This window comes from Odocoileus virginianus, chromosome 31 (genome assembly GCF_023699985.2).
Source record: "Odocoileus virginianus isolate 20LAN1187 ecotype Illinois chromosome 31, Ovbor_1.2, whole genome shotgun sequence".
NCBI lineage: Eukaryota > Metazoa > Chordata > Mammalia > Artiodactyla > Cervidae > Odocoileus > Odocoileus virginianus.
Window position 1 is genome coordinate 33,730,228 of NC_069704.1, and position 25,880 is coordinate 33,756,107.

General features: G+C 35.4%; 1 protein-coding gene across 5 annotated transcripts in view; it reads left to right on the plus strand.

Annotated features, from left to right (window-relative positions):
• The window catches only part of GKAP1 (G kinase anchoring protein 1), a 99,266-nt gene extending 76,505 nt beyond the window's left edge, over positions 1-22,761 (plus strand). For 4 of the 5 annotated variants that reach the window (XM_070459569.1, XM_070459570.1, XM_070459567.1 and 1 more), the window contains exons 9-13: positions 12,633-12,730; positions 16,467-16,530; positions 19,374-19,444; positions 19,948-20,025; positions 22,440-22,761. In XM_070459569.1, the coding sequence (XP_070315670.1) occupies positions 12,633-12,730; positions 16,467-16,530; positions 19,374-19,444; positions 19,948-20,025; positions 22,440-22,487 (359 nt within the window). In that variant the 3' untranslated portion in view covers positions 22,488-22,761. Of the gene's footprint in view, positions 1-12,628; positions 12,731-16,466; positions 16,531-19,373; positions 19,445-19,947; positions 20,026-22,439 lie in introns of all 5 variants that reach the window. The other variant, XM_070459571.1, reaches the window with a different exon arrangement.
• The last annotated feature ends 3,119 nt before the right edge of the window (positions 22,762-25,880 follow it).

Genomic DNA, 25,880 nt, shown 5'->3' on the forward strand with positions numbered 1-25,880 from the left:
TATTTTGTCATGTCATTGAGTATAGGGAATATTGAGCTCATTAAAAAATATTTTCTTTTTATCTACCTCCTTCCTCTCCTCCTCACACTCCTTTTTCAGGGAAAACTTTTTTGCAAACGTTAAAATCATTTTAAAATGTGTGTTAGTGTACCAGAAATTTTTAAAGGTGAAAAATACATCCACACTAATTCAGTCAGTCTTCAACATTTGATTTCATTTTTGTATAGTACTTTTCCAGGAAAATATGCATAGGTATTTTAAAAATAACTAAGAATAAGGAATATAGTTTCTGTAGCCCCTTTTCTAAACTGTAGTTACATTCTGTCAAGTCAACATTCTGTAATTATTCGTTACTCAGTATTTTTTTAAACTATTTTCTGTAAGTTTTTAAAAAAGTTTATTGTTTTATTTATTTTGGCTCTGCTGGGTCTTCGTTACTGCACATACGGGCTTTCTCTAGTTGCAATGAGTGGGGTTTACTTTGTAACCCCTGTGATGCTCGGGCTTCTCATTGTGGTTGTTTTTCTTCTGCAGGGCACAGGCTCTAGGTACTTGGGCTTGGTAGTTGTGACTCCCGGGCCCTAGGGCACAGGCTCAATAGTTACAGCACACTGGTTTGGTTGTTCCAAGGCATATGAGATCTTCCCAGACCAGAGATCAAACCTGTGTCCCCTGCATTGGCAGGCAGATTCTTAATCACTGGACCAGCAGGGAAGCCCTATTACCCTATTATTGAACATCTAGGTTGTTTAGAATTGGTCACCTGGTATTCATTTAATATATTCATCTATTTACTTTTTTGATGAATTTGTCCTTTGAATAAATACATTCTTAAAAATAGTAATTGCATCAAAGCATGTAAACACCTGTATTGCTCTTGATATGTATCAACATTGTCTTCTGGCAGCAGGATATGAAGTTACTAACTTCACAGCTTCACTGTGCGCGTGTGTGTGTGCGTGCACATGTGTGTGTGTGTGCGCGCGCGTGTGTGTGTGCACACACGCACGCATGCATGCTGAGTCACTTCAGTCATGTCTGACTTTGCTACCCCATGGACTGTAGCCCATCAGGCTCCTCTGTCCATGGGATTCTCCAGGCAAGAATACTGAAGTGTGGGTAGCCAATCCCTTCTCCAGGGGATCTCCCCGACCCAGGGATTGAACCCAGGTCTCCTGCATTGCAGGTGGACTCTACCATCTGAGCCACCAGGGAAGCCCACGGCTTCACTGGCAGTCCCTCTAATGGTCTTTTGGGTTCTGTTTTATTAGCTGCCTTTGTAGTGTGTTTCACTCTCTTGTTCTATGAATGCCTTAGGCTCACTATGCTGAAACCTAAGGTCATCATTTACTTTCCAAACCAAGCATTCATCTTGACTTCATCATTTCTGTTTGGGGTTTTGGCATTTTATCCAGATATTTTGACTGTGAATCTCCCTTTTCACGTTTCTGTTTCTCAAAGTTTGGGAATTTTTAATCTCTGAAATAGTTCTCAGATATATCTTCTCTTCCACTTTAACATTTCTCTAATTTAGAATCTCATTATCTCTTACTGGTATTATTTCAGTAACCTAATAAGACTTCCTGCCTCCTGCCTTCTAATTCTAGGTAATTTATCTTATTCACTGTTAATAAATGACTTTTTAAAGAGTGAGACTTCCATCCTGCCACACTATGTCCTTAAGCTTCAGTGTCTGTTGAATCATTTACTAAAGCCCTCAAGCTTTTCAAATGAAGAGTCCCAATCCATTTAACCAGTCCTAAAATAAATTTAGTAGGTTGCTACCAGCACTCTCAAAAAAAAGTTATCAGCATATATGACATCTTTTCATATTTTATGAAATTTGTTTCAGTGTATATATGTTTATATACATAAATGCAAATATATATACATATACTGACATGTTTATGTATTGAGTCATGATGCAAAACATTCCTTAATGTGGGTCACTGTCAAATAAGTTTGAAAGCATTGTTCTACAGTGTAGCTTCAGCCTAAGTAACTTTAGTCATACTCTTTCCAGTTTTTTCTTCTAGCCAGAACAGAGCACTCCTATCACTATGCTGAATCATTCCCAGCTTTGCTCAGGGTTCATTTCACATGTCATATCTATCCTGATGCTTTCTCTCATTGCCCTGTTCCAGTCCTAAACACAGAAAACCTGGATATGATCTTTCCTTTTTTCTCTACACCCTGTAGCATTTTGGTTTTCTTATGGCACATTTCACACAGCACATTTTTATTTGTTGTTTGTAGACAACAAATCCCTTGTGGACATAGATTTATACACCTTTTTATTTTCATTTTAGTATAATATACTTAGAAGGTAATTTTAAATTTTATTTAATGAAATGTAACATTTAATAAAAAATGAGTGTACCTTATAACTGTAAGGTTTTCTGTTTTAAAAAGTGCCATTTGTTGTAAAAATTTTAGAAATAACTGCTAAGTGAAGAACTTATAATGCAAAAATAAATATTTGAGGGCTTAATATATATTTGCTAGATATTATATTAAGTACTTAAATTTATTATTTCATCTAATTCTCACAGTTAACTGTGAAGATAACAGGTATCTTTATGATCCCCAGTTTGCAGATACAGTGGGAGAAAAATTGACCCTAATCTCATTCACCTGAAGAACACTATCATTGATACTTTCTTGTGCTTCCACTTTTCTATATGGGTTTATACTTTTTCCCCAATAATGTAGAAACTTAACATGAACCACTTTTCAGTTACATACAGAGATGGTGAACATTTCAGATCATTAAGTAATACACTGACCCTTGAACAGTGCAGCTTTGAACTGCTTGTGTTTATTTACACATTGATTTTTTTTCTGTTGAGGTTGGTTAAATCTGTGGATGCGGAGGGACCACATATACAGAGGGCCGATGCTAAATGACTATATATGTGGACTTTTGATTTCACAGAGGGTTTGCGTCCCTAACGCCAGTGTTGTCCGAGGGTCAGCTGTAATGTTTTTACATGAAATAATTATGTTTACAGCTAAATTGTTTTCAGTTACCCACACTGAGAAAAAAATTTAAATGTACCAGTTTTATGTAATACTGCTTACTATTGAAGTTGTACACTTTTTCATTTTTAATTGGTCATATGCCTGCCATGTGACTATGATCATTTTTTCTAGTTTTTCATATACCTTTTGATTTTGTTTCAGTTTTTTTGGAGATTTTTCATCAAATTAAATATCAGTCTTTTCCTTTTTGTTTTCTCTCTTTTATATTATGTTCAGAAGGACTTTCTTTTTTTAATTAATTAATTTTTAATTAATTTTAATTGGTGGCTAATTACTTTACAATATTGTAGTGGTTTTTGCCATACATTGACACGAATCACCCGTGGATGTACATGCGTCCCCCATCCTGAAGCCCCCTCCTACCTCCCTCCCCATTTCATCCCTCAGGGTTGTCCCAGTGCACCAGCCCTGAGCACCTTGTCTCATGCATCGAACCTGGACTGGTGATCTATTTTGCATATGGTAATATACATGGTTCACTGATATTCTGTCAAATCATCCCACCCTTGCCTTCTCCCATAGAGTCCAAAAGTCTGTTCTTTATATGTGTGTCTCTTTTGCTGTCTTGCATATAGGATCATCATTACCATCTTTCTAAATTCCATATATATGTGTTTATATACTGTATTGGTATTTTTCTTTCTGACTTACTTCAGTCTGTATAATAGGCTCCAGTTTCATCCACCTCATTAGAACTGATTCAAATGCATTTTTTTAAATAGCTGAGTAATATTCCATTGTGTATATGTACCACAGCTTTCTTATCCATTCATCTGCTGATGGACATCTAGGTTGCTTCCATGTCCTAGCTATAGTGAACAGTGCTGTGATGAACACTGGGGTACACGTATCTCTTTCAGTTCTGGTTTCCTCAGTGTGCATGCCCAGCAGTGGTATTGCTGGGTCGTATGGCAGTTCTGTGTCCAGTTTTTTAAGGAATCTCCACACTGTTCTCCGTAGTGGCTGTACTAGTTTGCATTCCCACCAACAGTGTAAGAGGGTTCCCTTTTCTCCACACCCTCTCCAGCAGTTATTGTTTGTAATCATTTTGATAGCAGCCATTCTGACCGGTGTGGGATGGTACCTCATTGAGGTTTTGATTTGCATTTCTCTGATAATGAGTGATATTGAGCATCTTTTCATGTGCCTGTTAGCCATCTGCATGTCTTCTTTGGAGAAATGTCTGTTTAGTTCTTTGGCCCACTTTTTGATTGGGTCATTTATTTTTCTGGAATTGAGCTGCATGAGCTGCTTGTATATTTTTGAGATTGTCAGTTGCTTCATTTGCTATTATTTTCTCCCATTCTGAAGGCTGTCTTTTCACCTTGCTTATAGTTTCCTTTGTTGTGCAAAAGCTTTTGAGTTTCATTAGGTCCCATTTATTTTTGTTTTTTTTTTTGTTTGTTTTTCCATTTGTTTATTTTTGCTTTTATTTCCATTACTCTGGGAGGTGGGTCATAGAGAATCCATCTGTCATTTATGTCAGATGTGTCATTTATGTTTTGCCTATGTTTTCCTCTAGGAGTTTTATAGTTTCTGGTCTTACATTTAGATCTTTAATAAATTTTGAGTTTAATTTTGTGTATGGTGTTAGAAAATGTTCTAGTTTCATTCTTTTACAAGTGGTTGAACAGTTTTCCCAACACTACTTGTTAAAGAGATTGTCTTTTCTCCATTGCATGTTCTTGCCTCCTTTGTCAAAGATAAGGTATCCATAGGTGTGTGGATTTATCTCTGGGCTTTATTATTTCTGGGCTTTGTTCCATTGATCTATATTTCTGTCTTTGTGCCAGTACATACTGTCTTAATGACAGTAGCTTTGTAGTATAGTCTGAAGTCAGGCAGGTTGATTCCTCTTGTTCCATTCTTCTTTCTCAAGATTGCTTTGGCTATTTGAAGTTTTTTGTATATCCATACCAATTGTGAAATTATTTGTTATAGTTCTCTGAAAAATACCATTGGTAGCTTGATAGGGGTTGCATTGAATCTATAGTTTGCTTTGGATAGTATACTCATTTTCACTATATTGATTCTTCCAACCATGAACATGGTGTATTTCTCCATCTATTTCTGTCATCTTTGATTTCTTTCATCAGTGTTTTATAGTTTTCTATATACAGATCTTTTGTTTCTTTCACTTTAGTTCAGTTCAGTCAATAGTTGTGTCCGACTCTTCATGACCCCATGGACCACAGCACCCCAGGCCTCTCTGTCCATCACCAACTCCCAGAGTTTACCCAAACTCATGTCCATTGAGTCAGTGATGCCATCCAACCATCTCATTCTGTGTTGTCCCTTCTCCTCCTGCCCTCAGTCTTTCCCAGCATCAGGGTCTTTTCAAATGAATCAGCTCTTTGCATCAGGTGGCCAAAGTATTGGAGTTTCAGCATCAACATCAGTCCTTTCAGTGAACACTCAGGACTGATCTCCTTTAGGATGGACTGGTTGGATCTCCTTGCAGTCCAAGGGACCTCTCAAGAGTCTTCTCCAACACCACAATTCAAAAGCATCGATTCTTTGGCACTCAGCTTTCTTTATAGTCCAACTCTCACATCCAACATGGCTACTGGAAAAACCATAGCCTTGACTAGGTGGATCTTTGTTGGCAAAGTAATGTTTCTACTTTTTAATATGCTGTCTAGGTTGGTCATAACTTTCCTTCCAAGGAGTAAGCGTCTTTTAATTTCATGGCTGCAATCACCATCTGCAGTGATTTTGGAGCCCCCCCCGAAAAAAAAAGTCTGACACTGTTTCCACTGTTTCCCCATCTATTTGCCATGAAGTGATGGGATTGGATGCCATGACCTTAGTTTTCTGAATGTTGAGCTTTAAGCCAACTCACTCTCCTCTTTTACTTTCATCAAGAGGCTCTTTAGTTCTTCTTCTCTTTCTGCCATAAGGGTGGTGTCATCTGCATATCTGAGGTTATTGATATTTCTCCTGGCAATCTTGATTCCAGCTTGTGCTTCATCCAGCCCAGCATTTCTCATGATGTTCTCTGCATATAAGTTAAATAAGCAGGGTGACAATATATAGCCTTGATGGACTACTTTTCCTATTTGGACCAGTCTGTTGTTCGAAGACCAGTTCTAACTGTTGCTTCTGGACCTGCGTATAGATTCCTTAAGAGGCAGGTCAGGTGGTCTGGTATTCCCATCTCTTTCAGAATTTTTCACAGTTACATTGTGATCCACACAGTCAAAGGTTTTGGCATAGTCAATAAAGCAGAAGTAGATGTTTTTCTGGAACTCTCTTCCTTTCTTGATGATCCAGCAGATGTTGCCAATTTCATCTCTGGTTCCTGTGCCTTTTCTAAATCCAGCTTGAACATCTGGAAGTTCACAGTTCATGTACTGTTGAAACCTGGCTTGGAGAATTTTGAGCATTACTTTGCTAGCGTGTGAGATCAGTGCAATTGTGTAGCAGTTTGAACATTCTTTGGCATTGCCTTTCTTTGGGATTGGAATGAAAACGGACTATTTCCAGTCCTGTGGCCACTGCTGAGTTTTCCAAATTTGCTGGCATATTGAGTGTAGCACTTTCACAGCATCATCTTTTAAGATTTGAAATAGCTCACCTGGAATTCCATCACATCCACTAGCTTTCTAAGGCCCACTTGACTTCACATTCCAGGATATCTGGCTCTAGGTGAGTGATCACACCATTGTGGTTATCTGGGTTGTGAAGATCTTTTTTGTATAGTTCTTCTGTGTATTCTTGCCACCTCTTCTTAATATCTTCTGCTTCTGTTAGGTCCATACCATTTCTGTCCTTCATTGAGTCCATCTTTGCATGAAATTTTCCCTTAATATCTCTGATTTTCTTGAAGAGATCTCTAGTCTTTCCCATTCTATTGTTTTCCTCTATTTCTTTGCACTGATCACTGAGGAAGGCTTTCTTATCTCTCCTTGCTACTCTTTGGAGTAGCATTCAAATGGGTGTATCTTTCCTTTTCTCCTTTGCTTTTTGCCTCTCTTCTTTTCACCGCTATTTGTAAGACCTCAGACAGCCATTTTGCTTTTTTGCATTTTTTTTCTTGGGGATGGTCTTGATCCCTGTCTCCTGTACATTGTCATGAATTTCCGTCCATAGTTCATCAGGCACTCTATCAGATCTAGACCCTTAAATCTATTTCTCACTTCCATTGTATAATCATAAGGGATTTGATTTAGTTCATACCTGAATGGTCTAGTGGTTTTCCCTACTTTGTTCAATTTAAGTCTGAATTTGGCAATAAGGAGTTTATGATCTGAGCCACAGTCAGCTCCCATTCTTGTTTTTGCTGACTGTATAGAGCTTCTCCATCTTTGGCTGCAAAGAATATAATCACTCTGATTTCAGTGTTGGCCAGCTGGTGATGTCCATGTGTAGAGTCTTCTCTTGTGTTGTTGGAAGAGGGTGTTTGTTATGACCAGTGCATTCTCTTGGCAAAACTCTAGCCTTTGCCCTGCTTCATTCTGTATTCCAAGGCCAAATTGGCCTGTTACTTCAGGTGTTTCTTTTTCACATTCCAGTCCCCTATAATGAAAAGGGCATCTTTTGGGGGCGTTAGTTCTAAAAGGTCTTGCAGATCTTCATATATCAGTTCAACTTCAGCTTTTTCAGTATTACTCTTTGTGGCATAGACTTGGATTACCGTGATATTGAATGGTTTGCCTTGGAAGTGAACAGAGATCATTCTGTCGTTTTTGAGATTGCGTCCAACTACTGCCTTTCGGACTCTTTTATTGACTATGATGTCTACTCCATTTCTTCTAAGGGGTTCTTGCTAACAGTAGTAGATATAATGGTCATCTGAGTTAAATTCACCCATTCCAGTCCATTTTAGTTCACTGATTCCTAAAATGTCAACATTCACTCTTGCCATCTCCTGTTTGACCACTTCCAATTTGCCTTGATTCATGGACCTAACATTCCAGGTTCCTCTGATACTGCTCTTTACAGCATTGGACCTTGCTTCTATCACCAGTCACATCCACAACTGGGTGTTGCTTTTGCTTTGGCTCCATCTCTTCATTCTTTCTGGAGTTATTTCTCCACTGATCTCCAGTAGCATATTGGGCCGCTACCGACCTGGGGAGTTCACCTTTCAGTGTCCTATCTTTTTGCCTTTTTATACTGTTCATGGGGTTCTCAAGGCAAGAATACTGAAGTGGTTTGCCATTCCCTTCTCCAGTGGACCACATTTTGTCAGAACTCTCCACCATGACCTGTCTGTCTTGGGTGGCCCTACATGGCATGGCTCATAGTTTCATTGAATTAGACAAGGCTGTGGTCCATGTGATTAGATTGATTAGTTTTCTGTGATTGTGGTTTCAGTCTGTCTGCCCTCTGTTGCCCTCCTTCACCATCTACTGTCTGAAAACAGTGAGAGTTTTACTTCTTCTTTCCAATCTGGATTACTTTAATTTCTTTTTCTTCTCTGATTGCTGTGGCTAAAACTTCCAAAACTATGTTGAGTAGTAGTGGTGAGAGTAGGCACCCTTGTCTTGTTCTTGACTTTAGGGGAAATGCCCTCAGTTTTTCACCATTGAAGATAATATTTGCTGTGGGTTTATCATATATGGCTTTTATTATGTTGAGGTATGTTCCTTTTATACCTACTTTCTGGAGGGTTTTTATCATAAATGTATGTTGAATTTGTCAAAAGCTTTCTCTGCATCTATCATATGGGTTTTTTCTTTCAATTTGTTAATGTGGTATTCACATTAATTGATTTGCAAATATTGACAAATCCTTGCATCCCTGGAATAAAGCCCACTTGGTCATGATGTATGATCTTTTTAATATGTTGTTGGATTCTGTTTGCTAGAATTTTGTTAAGGATTTTTGCATCTATGTTCATCAGTGATATTGGCCTGTAGTTTTCTTTTTTTGTGGTATCTTTGTCTGGTTTTGGTATTAGGGTGATGGTGGCCTCAGAATGAGTTTGGCCGTTTACCTTCCTCTGCAATTTTCTGGAAGAGTTTGAGTAGGATAGGTGTTAGCTCTTCTTTAAATTTTTGGTAGAATTCACCTGTGAAGCAGAAGGGCTTTCTTATTCAAAGATGATAGCTATTCATATTATATAGAAAGTGAAAGTGAAGTCGCTCAGTTGTGTCCGACTCTTTGAGACCCCATGGACTGCAGCCTCTCAGGCTCCTCCGTCCATGGGATTTCCCAGGCAAGAATACTGGAGTGGGTTGCCATTTCCTTCTCCAAGAGATATTCCCGACCCAGGGATTGAACCCCGGTCTCCTGCATTGTAGGCAGATGCTTTACTATCTGAGCCACCAGGGAAGTTCCATATTATATAGATTTCATGTTAATACTTAAGGGGTTTCATTTTTTTAATTAAAATAGTATTTTATGTTATTCAATGATTATATACTTAGTATAAAACAATTTTGATGAAAGGAAATTTTTAAACAGTAAAGTGAAATCTTCCATAATCTCACATTCTAAGAGAGTGTTAAAAATGTTGCTGTATACCCTTCTAGGATTTTTTCCTTGCATGTAGTATTATAACCTGGGGATCATGGGGCCATATTTTATGGTTCTGTATCATCATTTTTGGGCTTCTCTGGTGGCTCAGCCTTTGACTGTGTTGATCACAATAAACTGTGGAAAATTCTGAAAGAGATGGGAATACCAGACCACCTGACCTGCCTCTTGAGAAATCTGTACGCAGGTCAGGAAGCAACAGTTACAACTGGACATGGAACAACAGACTGGTTCCAAATAGGAAAAGGAGTACATCAAGGCTGTATATTGTCACCGTGCTTATTTAATGTATATACAGAGTACATCATGAGAAACGCTGGGCTGGATGAAGCACAAGCTGGCATCAAGATTGCCAGGAGAAATATCAATAACCTCAGATATGCAAATGACACCACCATTATGGCAGAAAGTGAAGAACTAAAGAGCCTCTTGATGAAAGTGAAAGAGGAGAGTGAAAGAGTTGACTTAAAGCTCAACATTCAGAAAACTAAGATCATGGCAGCTGGTCCCATCACTTCATGGCAGCTGGTCCCATCACTTCATGGCAAATAGATGGGGAAACAGTGGCTGACTTTATTTTTCTGGGCTCCAAAATCACTGCAGATGGTGATGGCAGCCATGAAATTATAAGACACTTACTTCCTGGAAGAAAGTTATGACCAACCTAGATAGCATATTAAAAAGCAGAGACATTACTTTGTCAACAAAGGTCCATCTAGGCAAGGCTATGGTTTTTCCAGTGGTCATGTATGGATGTGAGAGTTGGACTATAAAGAAAGCCGAGCGCTGAAGAATTGATGCTTTTGAACTGTGGTGTTGGAGAAGACTCTGGAGAGTCCCTTGAACTGTAAGGAGATCCAACCAGTCCATCCTAAAGGAGATCATTCCTGGGTGTTCATTTGTGGGACTGATGTTGAAGCTGAAACTCCAATACTTTGGCCACCTGATGTGAAGAGCTGACTCATTTGAGAAGACCCTGATGCTGGGAAAGATTGAGGGCAGTACGAGAAGGGGATGACAGAGGATGAGATGGTTGGATGGCATCACTGACTCAATGGACATGAGTTTGAGTAAACTCTGGGAGTTGGTGATGGACAGGGAGGCCTGGCGTGCTGCGGTTCAATGGGGTCGCAGAGAGTCAGACATGACTGAATGACTGAACTGAACTGGTGGCTCAGTGATACAGAATCTGCCTGCAATGCAGGAAACATGGGCTCGATCCGAGTCGGGAAGATCCCTTGGAGTGGAAGTGACAACACACACCAGTATTCTTTCTTGGGAAATCCCATGGACAGAGGTGCCTGGTGGGTACAGTTCATGGGTTCACAGAAGAGTTGGACACAACTTCGCAACTAAATAACAAAACATCATAATTTTTGGTGATTTCCATTCTTATTGTTGGGCATTTAAATTGATGTCCAATTTTTTGTTGTAATCTTCAGTGAACACTTTCATAGATACTCCCCCCTCACTTATCTATTTAGATGAATTCATAGAAGTAAGATTCCTGGGCCTCGCTTATCTATTTAGGTAAATTCCTAGAAATGAGTTTCCTGGGCCATTATAATAGTATGTATATTGCTAATTTTGATCCAAATTTTTTTTCCAAAATCATATTATACTATCTTCTTTTTCTCTAGGCTTCAACCACGCTTGCCTCTTTAGTAGCCTTCAAATGCTCTGGCTCCTTTCTGCCTCAGGGCCTTTATGTTAACACATGCTCTTCTTTCCACCTGGAGGGCTCTTACCTCCCTCCACTTCTTACTTAGGCAGTTCCCACCCAGCCACTCAAGGTTCATCTTAAAAGTGTCAGGACCTCAGAGAAAGCTGCTCTGATCCACTAGGGAATAACCCACATTATTCCCTTTATAGCACTATGTTTCTTTTCTTTATTGCTTAAACTCCATTTCTAATTGCAGCATTTCATAACGTAATATCTGCCTTCTCCACCAGAGAAATCCCATGAGGGCAAGAATCTTTTCAGTTCTGTTCACTGTTGTACACCCAGCACCTAGCAGCTAGGTGCTCAATGAGCATTTTGTTTTAATTTATTTCTTAATTGAAGGATAATTGCTTTACAGAATCAGTGAGTATTTTTGGAATAAAATTATGTTGCCATGTTCCTCATTAGATAAAGAGAACCAATATATATTCTTAAGAAGTATGACTTTTGGTTGATTTTTTACATTTAAATTAAGATGGCAGGGATTTAACTTGATTTTTTCCCAGTTAGCCATTTGTCCCATATCCTGCATTATTCTGTAATTCAGTCTTTTCTCACTTTAAAATATTATAGTTAGTTATAATAAATTCTTAAATCTCTTTCTGGACTTCCTTTTTCGGTACATTGCTTTGTCAACCTAGGCACCATGACATACTATTTTAATCATTTTTGCTGTATAGTATATAATTACTTGATAGGCACATTCTACTGCATTAACTTTTGTTTCTATCCTGTGTTCTCCCAGGTAAAATTTTGACTATCTTCCTAAGTTCCAAAGAAGAAAACTCTATTGAAATTTTATTGAATGTACAAAGTAATATTTAGTATTGCCATCTACAAACATGCTTTGTTCTATCCTTTTCAATATTTTATCATTCATTGATCCTGAAAATTACTAAATTTTATTCTTAGGGATTTTTTTTTTATTGCTGTCAGGATAAAATGTTTTTTCTTATTATATCTTATATGTGTTAATTGATGACATAGTGAAAAAACTAATTTGGGGTTTTGTATTATTATTTGTTTTGTACTTTTCTCATAAGTTTTCAGTTCTTTTAGGTTTTTAAGATAAACCAATAACAACTTGTCACAAACCAGTTTTAGTATGTTTATTCCAGGATGGAAATATTTCAAAGCTCTCATATTGTTCTAGGTTATATTTGTAGTTTGAGATTAGGCATAAATATCTTATTTGCTTGTACTGTCCACAGTTACAGTTGTAAAATCGAATACAAGTGGAAATGTAGTTAACAGTTTAGGTTGCTTTAGAAAATGAATTAAAATTTGGATTTTTTTCCCTCTTAAACCTTTCATAAAGGATATTAAAAATCAGACTTGACAAAACTATCTTAGTTCTAAAATGATGTTTTCCCTGTTTAGGAAGTAGTTCTAAAAGATGGAAGAATTGAAAGATTAAAGTTGGAACTTGAAAGAAAAGATGCTGAAATCCAGAAGCTGAAAAATGTGATTGCTCAGTGGGAGGTTTGTATATATTTAGTGTTGTAAACTAAAAACTTCTATAAATTTGTACATTTTCTGTTTTTATTATATGCAAATATGTTTAATATTTGATAGAAATAATATCTGCTATTTAAGTTTTTAGCTCATTGATTATATATAATCTAAATGATATATTTTTATCATAGTAAAATAGATATAACATTAAATTTGCCATTTTGACCATTTTTAAGTGTATAATTCAGTGGCATTAAGTGTTGTATAACCATCACCACTATCTGTTTTCAGAAGGTTTTCATCATCCCAGACAGAAATTCTGTACCCATTGAACTCCCTATTTCTCCTTGTACCACAGTCCTTGACCTCTACTCTCTGTGAATTTGCCTGTTCTAGGTACTTCATATAAGTGGAATCATATGGTATTTGTCCTTTTGTGGTCTGACTCACTTTACCTGCCATAATGTTTTCAACATGTATATCCACGTTGTAGCATATATCAGAACGTCACTCCTTTTTATGGCTGAATAATAATACTCCACTGTATGTTTATACCACTTTTTTATTCACCTGTTGAAGGATACTCATTGTTTCCATCTTTTGGCTATTGTGAATAATACAGCCATGAACATTGACGTCTAGTATCTGAGTCCTGGCTTTCCTTTCTTTTGGTACATACCTAAGAGTGGAATTGTTGTATCATGTGGTCATTCTGTGTTTAACTTTTTAAAATTTTTAAATGTTTTTAATTGGACTGTGATTGGTTTACAGTGCTGTGTTAGTTTCTGCTGTACAGCAATGTGAATCGGCTCCATGTGTGCATCCTTACCCTCCCTCTCGAGCATGCCCCCGCCCCACCCTTCCGTCGTCACAGAGCACCAAGCTCTGCTCACTGTGCTGAGTAACACTTCCCACTAGCTGCCTGCTTTACACATGATAGTGTGTATAATGTCAGTGCTACTCTCAACTCATGTGGTAATTCTGTTTAACTTTTTAAGGAACCGTCAGACTTTCCCACAGCAGTTGCACCATGTTACTTTTCCCCCAGCAATGCATAAGGTTACCAGTTTCTTCATATCCTCACCAGCACATGTTATTTATACAGTTTATTTTAACCACAAAACTATTACTCTTCTCCTTTCTCAGGCTTAAAAAAAAAATCTCTTATTTATTTCAGGTAGTATTCTTTTTTTGAACTAATATTCATTCACTCAACGATTATTTGTTGAATGCCTATAATATGCCAAGTGCTTTTCTGGGCCCTATATATGTACTAATGAAGAAAAAAATGTCAGGTTCCAGCTCTGATGGTTCTTACATTTCCCTTCCTCTTGTACTCGTGCCTTTAAGAATCATCCCTGTTAAAAACCCTCCTGAACTTCACCCACTTCTACCTTTTCTTGTCATTTATATTTTATTTTGCTTTTGTTGAGCACTTATCATGAGTTAGGCACAGTGAATGCAAAGGTGAATTAGTAAGAAGCTCGTAGTCTAATGGAGAAAATAAATCATGTAAATAATTGCAGTACAATGCAGAATTTGTAACAGATTTGACAGAGTGTTCTAGAAACAGGAATGAATCTGTTGCTGCTATTGAAAATTGCTAAGGATTTCACCCAAAAAAAAGATAGTTTTCCCACATTGAACAGTGCATACAAAGGGAAGAGAATGGTAGGAAATGCATTGTTGCTGATATTTAGAGAAATGGGAAGTTGTAGGAGAGATTAGAGATGTTAGTTGAGGTGAGATTATTAAGGTATTTGCATTTTAGACAAGGAGAGGGCAGTAAAGGTTTTAGAAGGAAAGTGACCTGAAAGTTGTTTTGTGGAAGATAATGCACCTAGCTGAGGCCTGGAATGAAGACAAATCTGGTAACATAATTAACAGGTCTTGAGTGTTAAGAGGAAGAACACGTTTTTAACTGGTTTGGGAAATGGGAACTAACAGATCCCATGTTGAGTTGGACATGTTGAGTTTGAAATGGCTGTGGATGTGGGCATAGATGTTCAGGATGTTGAACATCTGTGTTGGACCCTGTGGAGTCACAACATATGTGTATTTAACTTTGTGTTCTCTTTTTCATGACATTAAAAGTACTAATGAGGACACTATATTCCATATGTTGTTATAAATTGCATAGTACTAGGATTTTATACTTTTAGGTTTTCACAGATATTAATATATTTCCTGTTCAGGACTATATATGCAAAACTATGTTATTTTTATGAGCAGTATAAGGAATTTTCATGGATAATTTTGCTCATTTACAATCTTTCCTTTACGAACTGGCTTTAGACCTTGAGGAGTAACTAACAATATGCCTCCCTATATACACTGATCTGAACCTTGGACAAAGGCTTGAGCTCAAGAAACAGTTTGATGAGATATTAACGTTAATCGAAGCCCTGAGAGTGAGAATTTCATAATGGATACAGTTCTGTATTCCCAGTAGATACACTTCCGTATTCCTAATGAGTACAGTTGTAATTGACTGTGTATGCTTTCCCTTCATATTTTTGTGTTTCCAGGGGACTTATCTCCCTCCTTCCTTTCCTAGCTTCTCAAAAGTCCACAAGTCCTACAACCTTTTATGTTCACTGTGCTTGCTGCTTCCATTCAGTGTGTTGTCTGCAGTATCACTGAATAACATTATTGCTTTATCCTCAGCAATTTACTGGACATAGTACTTAGTAAAAGTCATCTGCTGGACTTAATTTAAAATACATCAAATTTGTTTTATAAGGAAGATCTTTGAATCTGGTAACTTCTGTACATATCTGTGTACGTGTTGAGAGAAGAAATGACAAGTTTCTTATATTGATCTATTTTCTTTGACCTCCTCTATTTCTATAATTATTAAATATATTGTTTTCTAAAATGTATTAATTTATTAAATATTTATAAATAGTTCAGTGTGTGCTATATGTTGAATAAAGGTACTATAGGGGGAAAATTATCTGGAATCTGGATGTTAATGTGGGAATACAGTTCCTAAATTGTTTATAATGTATAGTTGTGTCATTTGTGTAGTTTGAAAAGGAGCCATTTTTTAAAATTTGAAAATAACTGAAAAATATTTCAGTAGATTACTCATTTCAGCCAAAAATTATTTTAATAGTATTTAGTTAATGAAATAACAAAAGATTAGTAAAGCCCTAACTGAGCAAATATAGAACTGTACTGTATAGTAATCACTACACGTGGTATAAAATTAATATGCTACATGAATTTTAAATAAAAATAAATTTTTTAATTTGTAAAAGTAAAGGTTAAATAAATTAAAATTTTAATTTAATAAAACTAAATACAATTAAAAGTCATTTTCTCAGTAACACTGGCTATGTTTCTAGTAGTTAGTAGTCACATAATGAACAGTGGCAATTATAGAAAAGATACAGAGAGTTCTAGTATAGTACTGTATAGAACTGTGCAGCATTTTTCTTTTTGTTTTCATGTAGTTATTTTGAATTGTATAAGGATTTTATTCAAGGAGGAAAAGTGACTCTTCAGAAAAATTTAGTTTTATTCTCTTTTCTCCACTTTTATTCTACTCTATTTATTCAGTCACCTGTAATGTTGATATATATTATTATACTTGGGAGTTAAATAATATTTCTGAATACATTTTCCTTCATCTTGTTTCTTTCAGAAGTAATTTATGTCTTTGAGCAAGTCTAGAATTCATAGTTCCATAAGTTGGTAGTAAGGCATTTATCACATCATATACTTTTTAAAAAATTAAATCTTTTTATTTGATTATTAGGCAAAGTATAAAGAAGTAAAGGCAAGAAATGCACAGTTATTGAAAATGCTTCAGGAAGGTGAAAGTAAGTGATTTCTGTTTTTAGAATTAATCTTAAAAATATTTGAAGATAACTTTCCAAGATGTATGATTTATTAACTCAACAAAATAAAAGGTTTCCCAAAATGGTAGAATTGGATTGTTTTTGATAATTTTATGATTGCAAGTCTCTCTTACAGCACCTTAGTGTTACACAAGTTTACAATTATTGAAGTAAGAAACTCTTGAAATTTCAATTCTTATGAATTATTGGACCACATTTAGAGGGAAAACAGGAATAACATTTTCTTAAGATTCTATTTATTAATAGAGGAGAAGGCCTATCATCATTTCAGCTTTTCCTTCTCCCCTGTCTCCCTGTCCCCACTCTTCATACTTTTGTGGCCAGTCTAAACTTTTGGCTATAGATACCAGTAGGAAGCCAAGGAGCTCAATCAAAAATGACTAGAGATAATACTGGAGAAGGAAATGGCAACCCACTCAGTGTTCTTGCCTGGAGAATCCCAGGGATGGCGGAGCCTGGAGGGCTGCTGTCTGTGGGGTTGCACAGAGTCGGCCACGACTGAAGCAACTTAGCAGCAGCAGCAGCAGCAGCAGAGATAATAACGTTAGTAAAGTTGATGTTATATGAAACTCCCCAAATCAGCTGCATTTCTGAATATGTATACCAAGTGGCATTGGTCTTGAAAGCTCTGTGAAAAATTTACATTAAGAACAAGTGTGTATTAAATTTGTAAAAGAAAATAATGAACCATATAAGACATAAAGACATGAATAGATGAGAAAATCTTTTATATAGATGAAATTAAGTGTAACAGACAATCTCCCTTGTTAACAAATGATAATGAAATCCCAAATATAGCTCCTGTGAGTACTGTATAGCACTTAAGAAATTAAGAATTTATGAACCACACCTTAAAAGATAAGTAAACAAGATACCTAAAATTGTTTCAGATATGAAGATAGTAGGAGTGGAATTGTCCAACCAAAATTTAAACTATATTAAATAGCAGTTATTAAAACAATATGAATAAAAACCAGAAATCCTGTCCAATTGAATAGAATAGTCTTCAAGTAGAGTCAAACATTTTTTATAATTTTACTATTTTTATAATGTAACTTAACTGTTACACAGCTTAACTATGATAAAATAGAAGTTAAATAATAATGGGATTGACATTATTTGAGGTTAGACATCAGCATCCTGAGATGAATTTAGATATATGCATGTCACTGAGCTCCATGTGGATCATTTCATGAATAACATTATGAAAATAAAATGTTTACAAGATACATTTCTAATTGAAGAAATTAAGGGTATCATTGAATACTGGATGTATGATTTTTAAATATTTAAAAATAAAGTAATATTCCTTAGGGAAACAGTTGTGAAAATTGAGAAAGTTAACTGATAAAAACTTATTCTCAAAAATAGACTAATATGGCTACCGTAAGTAATATCAGTGTCCATACTCTATACTATAAGTCGTCCAAGTAGAATAATTTTATATAGAACTATTACATGAAAAATATGGTACATTAGAGTATACAGATGTTAGCATTTATAATATAAATATAAATGTAAATATAGTCAGTTCTATTATAATACAATATGTGTTCCTAAAAATCACTAACCTTTACAAAATCATATAAAGACCACAAAATTTATAGAGAAAATGGAATTAGCATACAACATTTAAAGGTTTCATCGGTGACATGAAAAAAAATGGGAACTTAATTAAAAAGGTAACAGTTTTTTCATGTTAAAATGGTTAAACACATAAGTACTATAATAAATATGGCACTTTACTTTGAAGACAACCTAAAGTTTGCTGTAGAAGTTGGTTTTAGAAGGGTTGCAGCTTGTGTTGTTACTATTAAGTGAAGGAAGGATGGACAGTAGGTGTGGTTCTTGACAGTGAACTGAAATAGCTGGTAGGTAATTTCAGGTGTGTGCATGGCTGCAGTTTTCTGTATTCACGAAATTGTGCTTAAAACAAGTATATAATTCATGTTATGTTCAAGTTGTTCTCTGATGTATCAGTCTCTGAAACACAAAACAGCATTACAGAAAAACTGTAGTTAAAATATGGCATAATTGTTAAAAATCACTTGTTTCTCAATGAGTGTGCTTAATTCTAAGGATGAAGGAGTAGAAAGTATAATTTGTAAAAGTTCCCAGTTTGAGTCTTGAGAGACTGTGATATGTTTCTTGACACAGCATCTCACCTTAGTTCATATCAAACTGGGAAAAATTTGAATGACAGTGTTATATTGGAAGAACTGTGGTGATAGAGATTTCTTGCTTTCCTAAAGAGGGAAAAGCCTTTAGATAAGTGAATAGTTCTGAAACTATAGATGTTACATGATTAACTGTGCTCATATGAGCTACATTTATTTGATAGTGCTTTAATGGTATGAAAAGTCAGATGAAAATAATTTTTGTGGGCCTTAATGCACAATTGACAATTTTAACAACAAAAAAACCACGCTGCGTTGTTTTTAAAATCTTGCTTTGACTAGTCTAGATAGTTAAAGTTTTTTTCCCTATGTGAAATGTTTTATTTACTCTGTCCTTATCCTTTTTAGTATAGATGGAAAAAATTAATCTTTTATCATATCTGTACAATTAATATTTTACTGCCATGGAAAATGTTAATTTTCTGATGAAAACTGCTGTGGTGATAATAATGATCAGAATTTACCAGTGGAAATAAAGAAGTATATATAGGTTCAGGAATACAGTCATTAAGTATGAGGACAATTTAATCTTTGCCTGACTGCACTGCTGTCTTGGTTCACCAAAAGTATTATTGAAGTATCTGAGTGATTGAAAAGATTATACTGCTATTTTTCCTTTTTTGTCAGTGAAAGATAAAGCAGAAATACTTCTGCAAGTTGATGAATCACAAAGTATCAAGAATGAGCTAACAATACAGGTAAGGAAAACTATTTATTCTTTTGTCCTGAATTAGGAAACTTGACTAAACAGAAAGACAGCCCTTCAGTACTGCAAAAAAAATGTTTTAAACCATACTTCATTATAATTGTGCCATGCTGTAGCAAATGAATGAAGATTCTGTTTACTGTGCTAAGAGAGGTGTGTATGTCCTAAAGAATAGGGGAAGATGAGGTTGTATTTTAGTTGATGTGGACTATGAATATAGGGTTAGAAAGGGCAGATAGAATTTCCCGTGTTCACGTACTTGATTTTCTCCCCTTCCCATCCTTATCCTGTGATCTTGTCTTAGAACAGTGAACTTGTCCTGCCTATCTTTATAATATACAGCTGAGCAAAATGCCTAATTGAAATTGTATGTGGGGAGAGAGGTTCTTTTCTGATGCTCATTAATCTAGTAGTGAAAAATCATCATTGCAAATAAGTGTTAAGAAATAGAGTATTGATCAAAAAAGTCTCTTTTAATTGAATATTTGGTTATAGGTAACTTCACTTCATGCTGCATTAGAACAAGAAAGATCTAAAGTGAAAGTGTTACAAGCAGAATTAGCCAAATATCAGGTATGCTTTTATAAGTGTTTTCATCACAAATAATACATTTAGAATAGATATATACATGTGAGGATAAATGTACTATTTTATTCTTAGGCCACAGTTTATTCACCAAATTTGTTATTATTGGTTATATAGTTTACATATTAGAAAATTTTTACTCTAGATATTGGTGTATACAGCAATAACTAAAGTAATTCAACATGGTCTTTGGTGCTACATAGATGATGTGGCATATGTGCCAGTGCATCCTATTGAGGGAAGGTCCATAATGAGGTTCATCCCATTACATTGTGAGTTTGATCACTTGGGTACAGCAATATCTCTTAGATATCTGATGGTAAAGGTATCTTCCCCCTTTGTAATAAATAAATAATATGTGACATTATAGTTTGAGATTGTGTGAATATTCTTTTTACTCAATGGTTTTAGCATCCATTGGTGATATTTGTAACAGTTATTATTTTGGTAGTTGCAAAAGAGTGATTTTTCTAATTCTATCATTTCTTCTGCATTTATAAGCTGGCATTGAGTACTTTTTTCTGGATGAAGCCATAAATAATGTCATGGCTTTCTTTCAGTATATGTGTACATGTGTGAATATCTACAAACACATATATATTTGTGTATACATATGTATATGTGTCTATGTCATGATGTAAAATGAGTTAATTAGTGTGGAGTCATAGTCAGAAAAGTTTGAAAGCCACCACTGGTGCACTAGAGAACATAAAAATTCTTTAGCTCCAGCTTTTGACATCATCAGTCCAGGAAGGAAGATTCCCTTTGGGAAGCTTTGAAAAGGATTGTTGGATTATTATTATTTTTTAAAAAACTCTTGTTTAGAAGCAAAGTAAGAGTTTTAAGCTGTATAACATTGGTAGATATGTATAGTGAGTATCTACCTTGTAGAAAGTTTTTTAGTAACTTTATTTTTTATTTCCCTCTGTCAGGAAATTAATCTTATTTTTAATACCTGTCATTATACATCTCAAGTTTTACATAACCTCTTCAGATTTTTTCCCTCTGGATAAATCTTTTCAAAGCTTTTATTTGTTCAGGAGTGAATAATAGCATTCTTTATTTGATTTTTTTTTAAGAAGGTTGTTATAGGTATGTTTTTTAACTCTGAGAGGCAAGTTATAGGCAGAAAAAGGATGGAACAAAGAGAAGCTGCCAACATTATTAAATGGGTCTGGGTTCCTTGTGCCCCTCATATAACCACCACTCTGAGAAATGTACTTTCACAGGCAAGTCATTCCCAAATTTGGCTATCAGAATCTCTTGGGAACTTTTTGAATTACAGATTGTTTAGCCCACTCCTAATTATCATAAATAAATAGATTGGGACAAAGTCTGGGCCTCAGAATTTTAAAAATATTACTACTTAGGTGATTCTAGTGATTAAGTTTAGGTATCTTTGCCATAGTTTATAAAAATGAAAAATTATTAAATTATTATAAATACCTTATACCATTAGTGTTAATCAATTAGTCATGTCTGAGCCCATGGACTGTAGCCTGCCAGGCTCCTCTGTCCATGGAATTCTCCAGGCAAGAATACTAGAGTAGGCAGCCATTCCCTTCACTAGGGGGTCTTCCCAACCCAGGGATCAAACCCAGATCTCCCACATTCAGGCAGATTCTTTACCGACTGACCCACCAGGGAAGCCCCCATCAAACCATTATTTATAGTTAAAATGGAGGGTAGAATAGTTATGGATGATTAAATTTTCTTTTTTGTACCTTTGTGCTTTTCATATTTTTAAAATATTTGCTTTTTGAATCAGAGTAAGGCAGAAAATGTTACTTTAAAAGTAATTAATGAAAAATTATTTTCTGTCTTTTAAGCTACTTTTCTCTTTCTTTGGCTCAAGTTAAATACCATTGATAGAGTTTCATTTGGGGCAAATTAAATATAGATTTTTATATGTCACTGAGCAATATGAAAAGTATAATATTCTTTTCAACCCATTGATGAACAAAATCAGATTTCTAATGCTTTCTTACATGAACAGAACTATACAACACTTGAATTGGAAATCGAATTACCCAAAGGGGTAACAAAGCAATTCCCCAAATTTGCTGATCATATGGAGCAAGTTTATTTTAGCATTGATCAAAATTTTTATTTTTTAAAAAGATCTGGGACAGTGCAGATGAGCTCTGAAAAATAAGATACGGGTAATCATAGTAAGTCCAGACTAATTCAAATAGATGACTGTTTTCTACAACCTACTTTAACCATTGATAAAAGCCATGTAAAAATAATTTAGTTGTATGTTAATTCAAATTTGCAACAAACTCAAAAAGAAGTTTCTTCCTTTTCATAGTCAAAAATGCCTTTGATCTCATTTATTCTTAAAAGGAAACTTCCCTCCAAAATGTTACTTTCTAAATAATTTACCCTATTTCTCTTTGCAGGGTGGCAGAAAAGGGAAAAGAAACTCTGAATCCGACCAGTGTAGGTGATTCCATTAGCCTTTGAGGTCAACACAAAAGGAAAACTTTCAGGGTTTTGCAAAAATGTATATATTTAATGCTGTGCAACTGCTGAACTATGCAGTTTTTGTTGAAGAAATTTAAAATGATTAGCTCACTAACAGTGTATAATTTTATGTCCTTTTGGCTTAAAGTGAAAAGAAGAAAAATAGAATTCCAGCAGAACTCACTGATTATTGTATACTATTCATACTTCTTATCACTTTAGTTTTTCATCAGTCAATAAAATTAATTTACTCTTCCATTAATATGTTTGGTTTTTTAAATTTCAGAAACAATGTGAAAGTGTGGCTTTTGTTCATAGCGCAATCAGTTTCTTGGATTTCAGCTCACTGAATATTTACCTAGCACTTTGTCCATCCTGAACCTTATAGGACATACAATATATCGCCAAATGGCCTATGTTCAGGCAAAACAGAAGATGGGGGTAGGAATGATTACCAAAAATAATTAACATACATATTAAGAGTGTGATTTCACATTGTTTGGAAATTAGAAAACTTGCATGAGATGGTTCTTGGAGGGTGGATACCTTTTCTGTAAATTTTTTGAGAAGCATCCCAGGCAGAAGAAGAAGAAGCAAAACCTGGGCAGAAATATTTATGTAAAGCATAGTCTGACTTGAGGATCAAAATGTGACACTGAGAATAGGAAGGGTGTTGATTGGGGGGGTGAAGATAGGCTTGTCATTGGTATAATCAGTTAGTAGTTTACGGGATGGAATTTTTTTTAGTGTAGTCAGTGAAATACAAATATGATTCATTAAAATACAAAAGTTTTTTTGTTTTATAACAAAGATAAACACATAAATACTGGTACTGGCCTCCAAAACCAGCATTATAAGAAAGACTCCACTTCATGACAGTCTTCAGAAAAAATACTTTATGTCATCATTACTTATATGTCTGGCTTCTTCCATAACTGTGACTTACTGTTCTCAATGTTTAGTTCTCTATGTGGATCTCAAAGTAGATGTTAAATAATTATTTGTTTAATTAATTGGTAAAGTAGTAAAGATTTTTAAGATAATTTCCCTCTAATTTACCTTTGATTAAGAGTAGGTACCCTCAGAACCTAATTAATTAATTATATTTGGTAATTCATGATGCCATATTTTTCTACCCAGTGATGAACAAAATCAAATTTCTCATGTTGACTTATATAAACAAGCTATTCAATAGAACTTGTATAGTTTCCATTATAATTGAATTACCAGCGCCCATCATATTATCATCTGCTTTTGATTAGCTACCTGTACACTATCCATTTGGTACATTATCTAACATCTAGCACAGTGCTTGGCAAATATTTCAATAAATATGCCGTTTTCTACTAGTGTAAATATCAGGCTTCACTGGTCGCTCAACAGTAAAGAATCCTCCTGCAACACAAGAGATGTGGGTTCAGTCCCTGGGTTGGGAAGGTGCCCTGGAGAAAGAAATGGCAACCCACTCCAGTATTCTTACCTGGAAGATTCCATGGTCAGAGGAGCCTGGCTACCATCCATGGGTTTGCAAAGAGCCGGATATGACTTGGTGACTAAATGACGAGAGCTAGTGTGTATATAGTTTAAAATTACCTGGGCACATAGAAAATTTCATTGATTATTCTCTTTTTGCCTTGAATATTCTTAGGAGTACTGCATTCATGACTTTGTTTTTCCCCCTGAATTTTTTTCCCTTGATTTGTGTATCCACTCCTATGGATAATCTTATTATTTCCAGGCCAATGTCTCAACAGAGAAGGCTTTAGTAAGAAAAGACAGTCAGTGATCGGTTAATGAATTCTTCTGTTTGATTTGTCAGGCATTCTATGTTATTAAATACCATTCCTCAGATTCTTTTCTGTTTCCTGAATGTTCAGTGAAATTATTGATAGCTTATTATGTACTAGGCACTGTGCCAAGTACTAGAGATGTAAATATGTCCACAATCAATTGGAAGAAAATAGAAATATAGAGAAATATTCATAAAATATTCCAGTAAATAATTATATATTCAAATTGCTATTGGGGTACAGAAGAAAATACATGTTATTATTTTAAATATTTTATATACCTTCTGTGGGATTTTTTACATTTTCTATAGTGTGTTAGTAATAGCCAACACTTATGAACTACAGCTATGTTCAAGTCCCAGTTCTAGTATAGCTGTATGGCCTTGGCTCATGCTAAATATGCATGAAATTGCAGCATGAAATTTGGTATCAAATGAGAACAGCTAGTGAAAGTATTGGGTAAAAAACTGTGTAAGATGTCATTCTTACATTCAAATTATTTTCAGTCTAATATGAATAAAAGCATAGCACTTAAGTAACTAAAATTCAAAATAGAATACAGTAGATTCCATAAGAATTATATGGAAGTAAGAGTATATTTGTTCAGTGTATTCTATATTCTTATTAAAACAATAATGTTTTAATTGGTTAATAGGTAGCTTTCCCAAAGAGTTTTAAAGGGCAGAAGGTTGTTTGATGAGAAAGGAAAATTTAAAAAGTGGGGTAAAGGAAAAGCAATGTATGTGTTCAGGGAATAGAAAGATAGCAAGGCATGTGTTGAGAAAATTGAGTGTCTTTATTTTTCCTGGAGCATAGAAAGTAATGAGATAGCCAGAAAGGTTGTTTGGGGATAGCTACCCTTCATCTGAAATTTTAAATTAAGAAATCTATGCATAATTTGGTAGGCATGTGGAAGCCATTAAAAGTTTATATACAGAGAAGTGATGTAACCAAAGTTGTCCTTTAAAAAGATTGGAAGGCAATGATGTAATAGGAATTATTGAAGAATAAATTTGAAAATATAAAGGAAGCTTTTATAATAGTAGAAACAGGAGGTAAAGAGGATCTGAACTGAGGATAACTATTCAATTTAACAACTAAAGAATATGAATAGCTTTTTCAATGGCACAGATCAAGGCATTGAGGGAAAAAACTCTTAACACTTTTTGGCAGTTACAAGACAGGGGCTCCAAGGTGCTTTGAAGGGACTACAGAATTGAGTGAGGGTTGGTCAGTTTAAGACTGAGTAGACTTTTACGACAATATATTCATGAACCAAAAGGAGCCAGTTAAGGAAAGAATGAGACTAGGGGAATGGTGGGCTTGCTTCAGAGGCTCATCAATTAAGTATTTACTTTGCTGTTGTTAGTCGCTAAATCGTGTCTGACTCTTTTGCATCCCCATACCCTGTAGCCTACCAGGCTCCTCTATCCATGAGATTTCCCAGGAAAGAATACTGGAGTGGGTTGCCATCTCCTTCTCCAGGGGATCTTTCCAACCGAAGGATACAACCCACATCTCCTGCATTGCTGGTGGATTCTTTACCACTGAGCCACCAGAGAAGCCCTAATATCACCTGGGAGATTT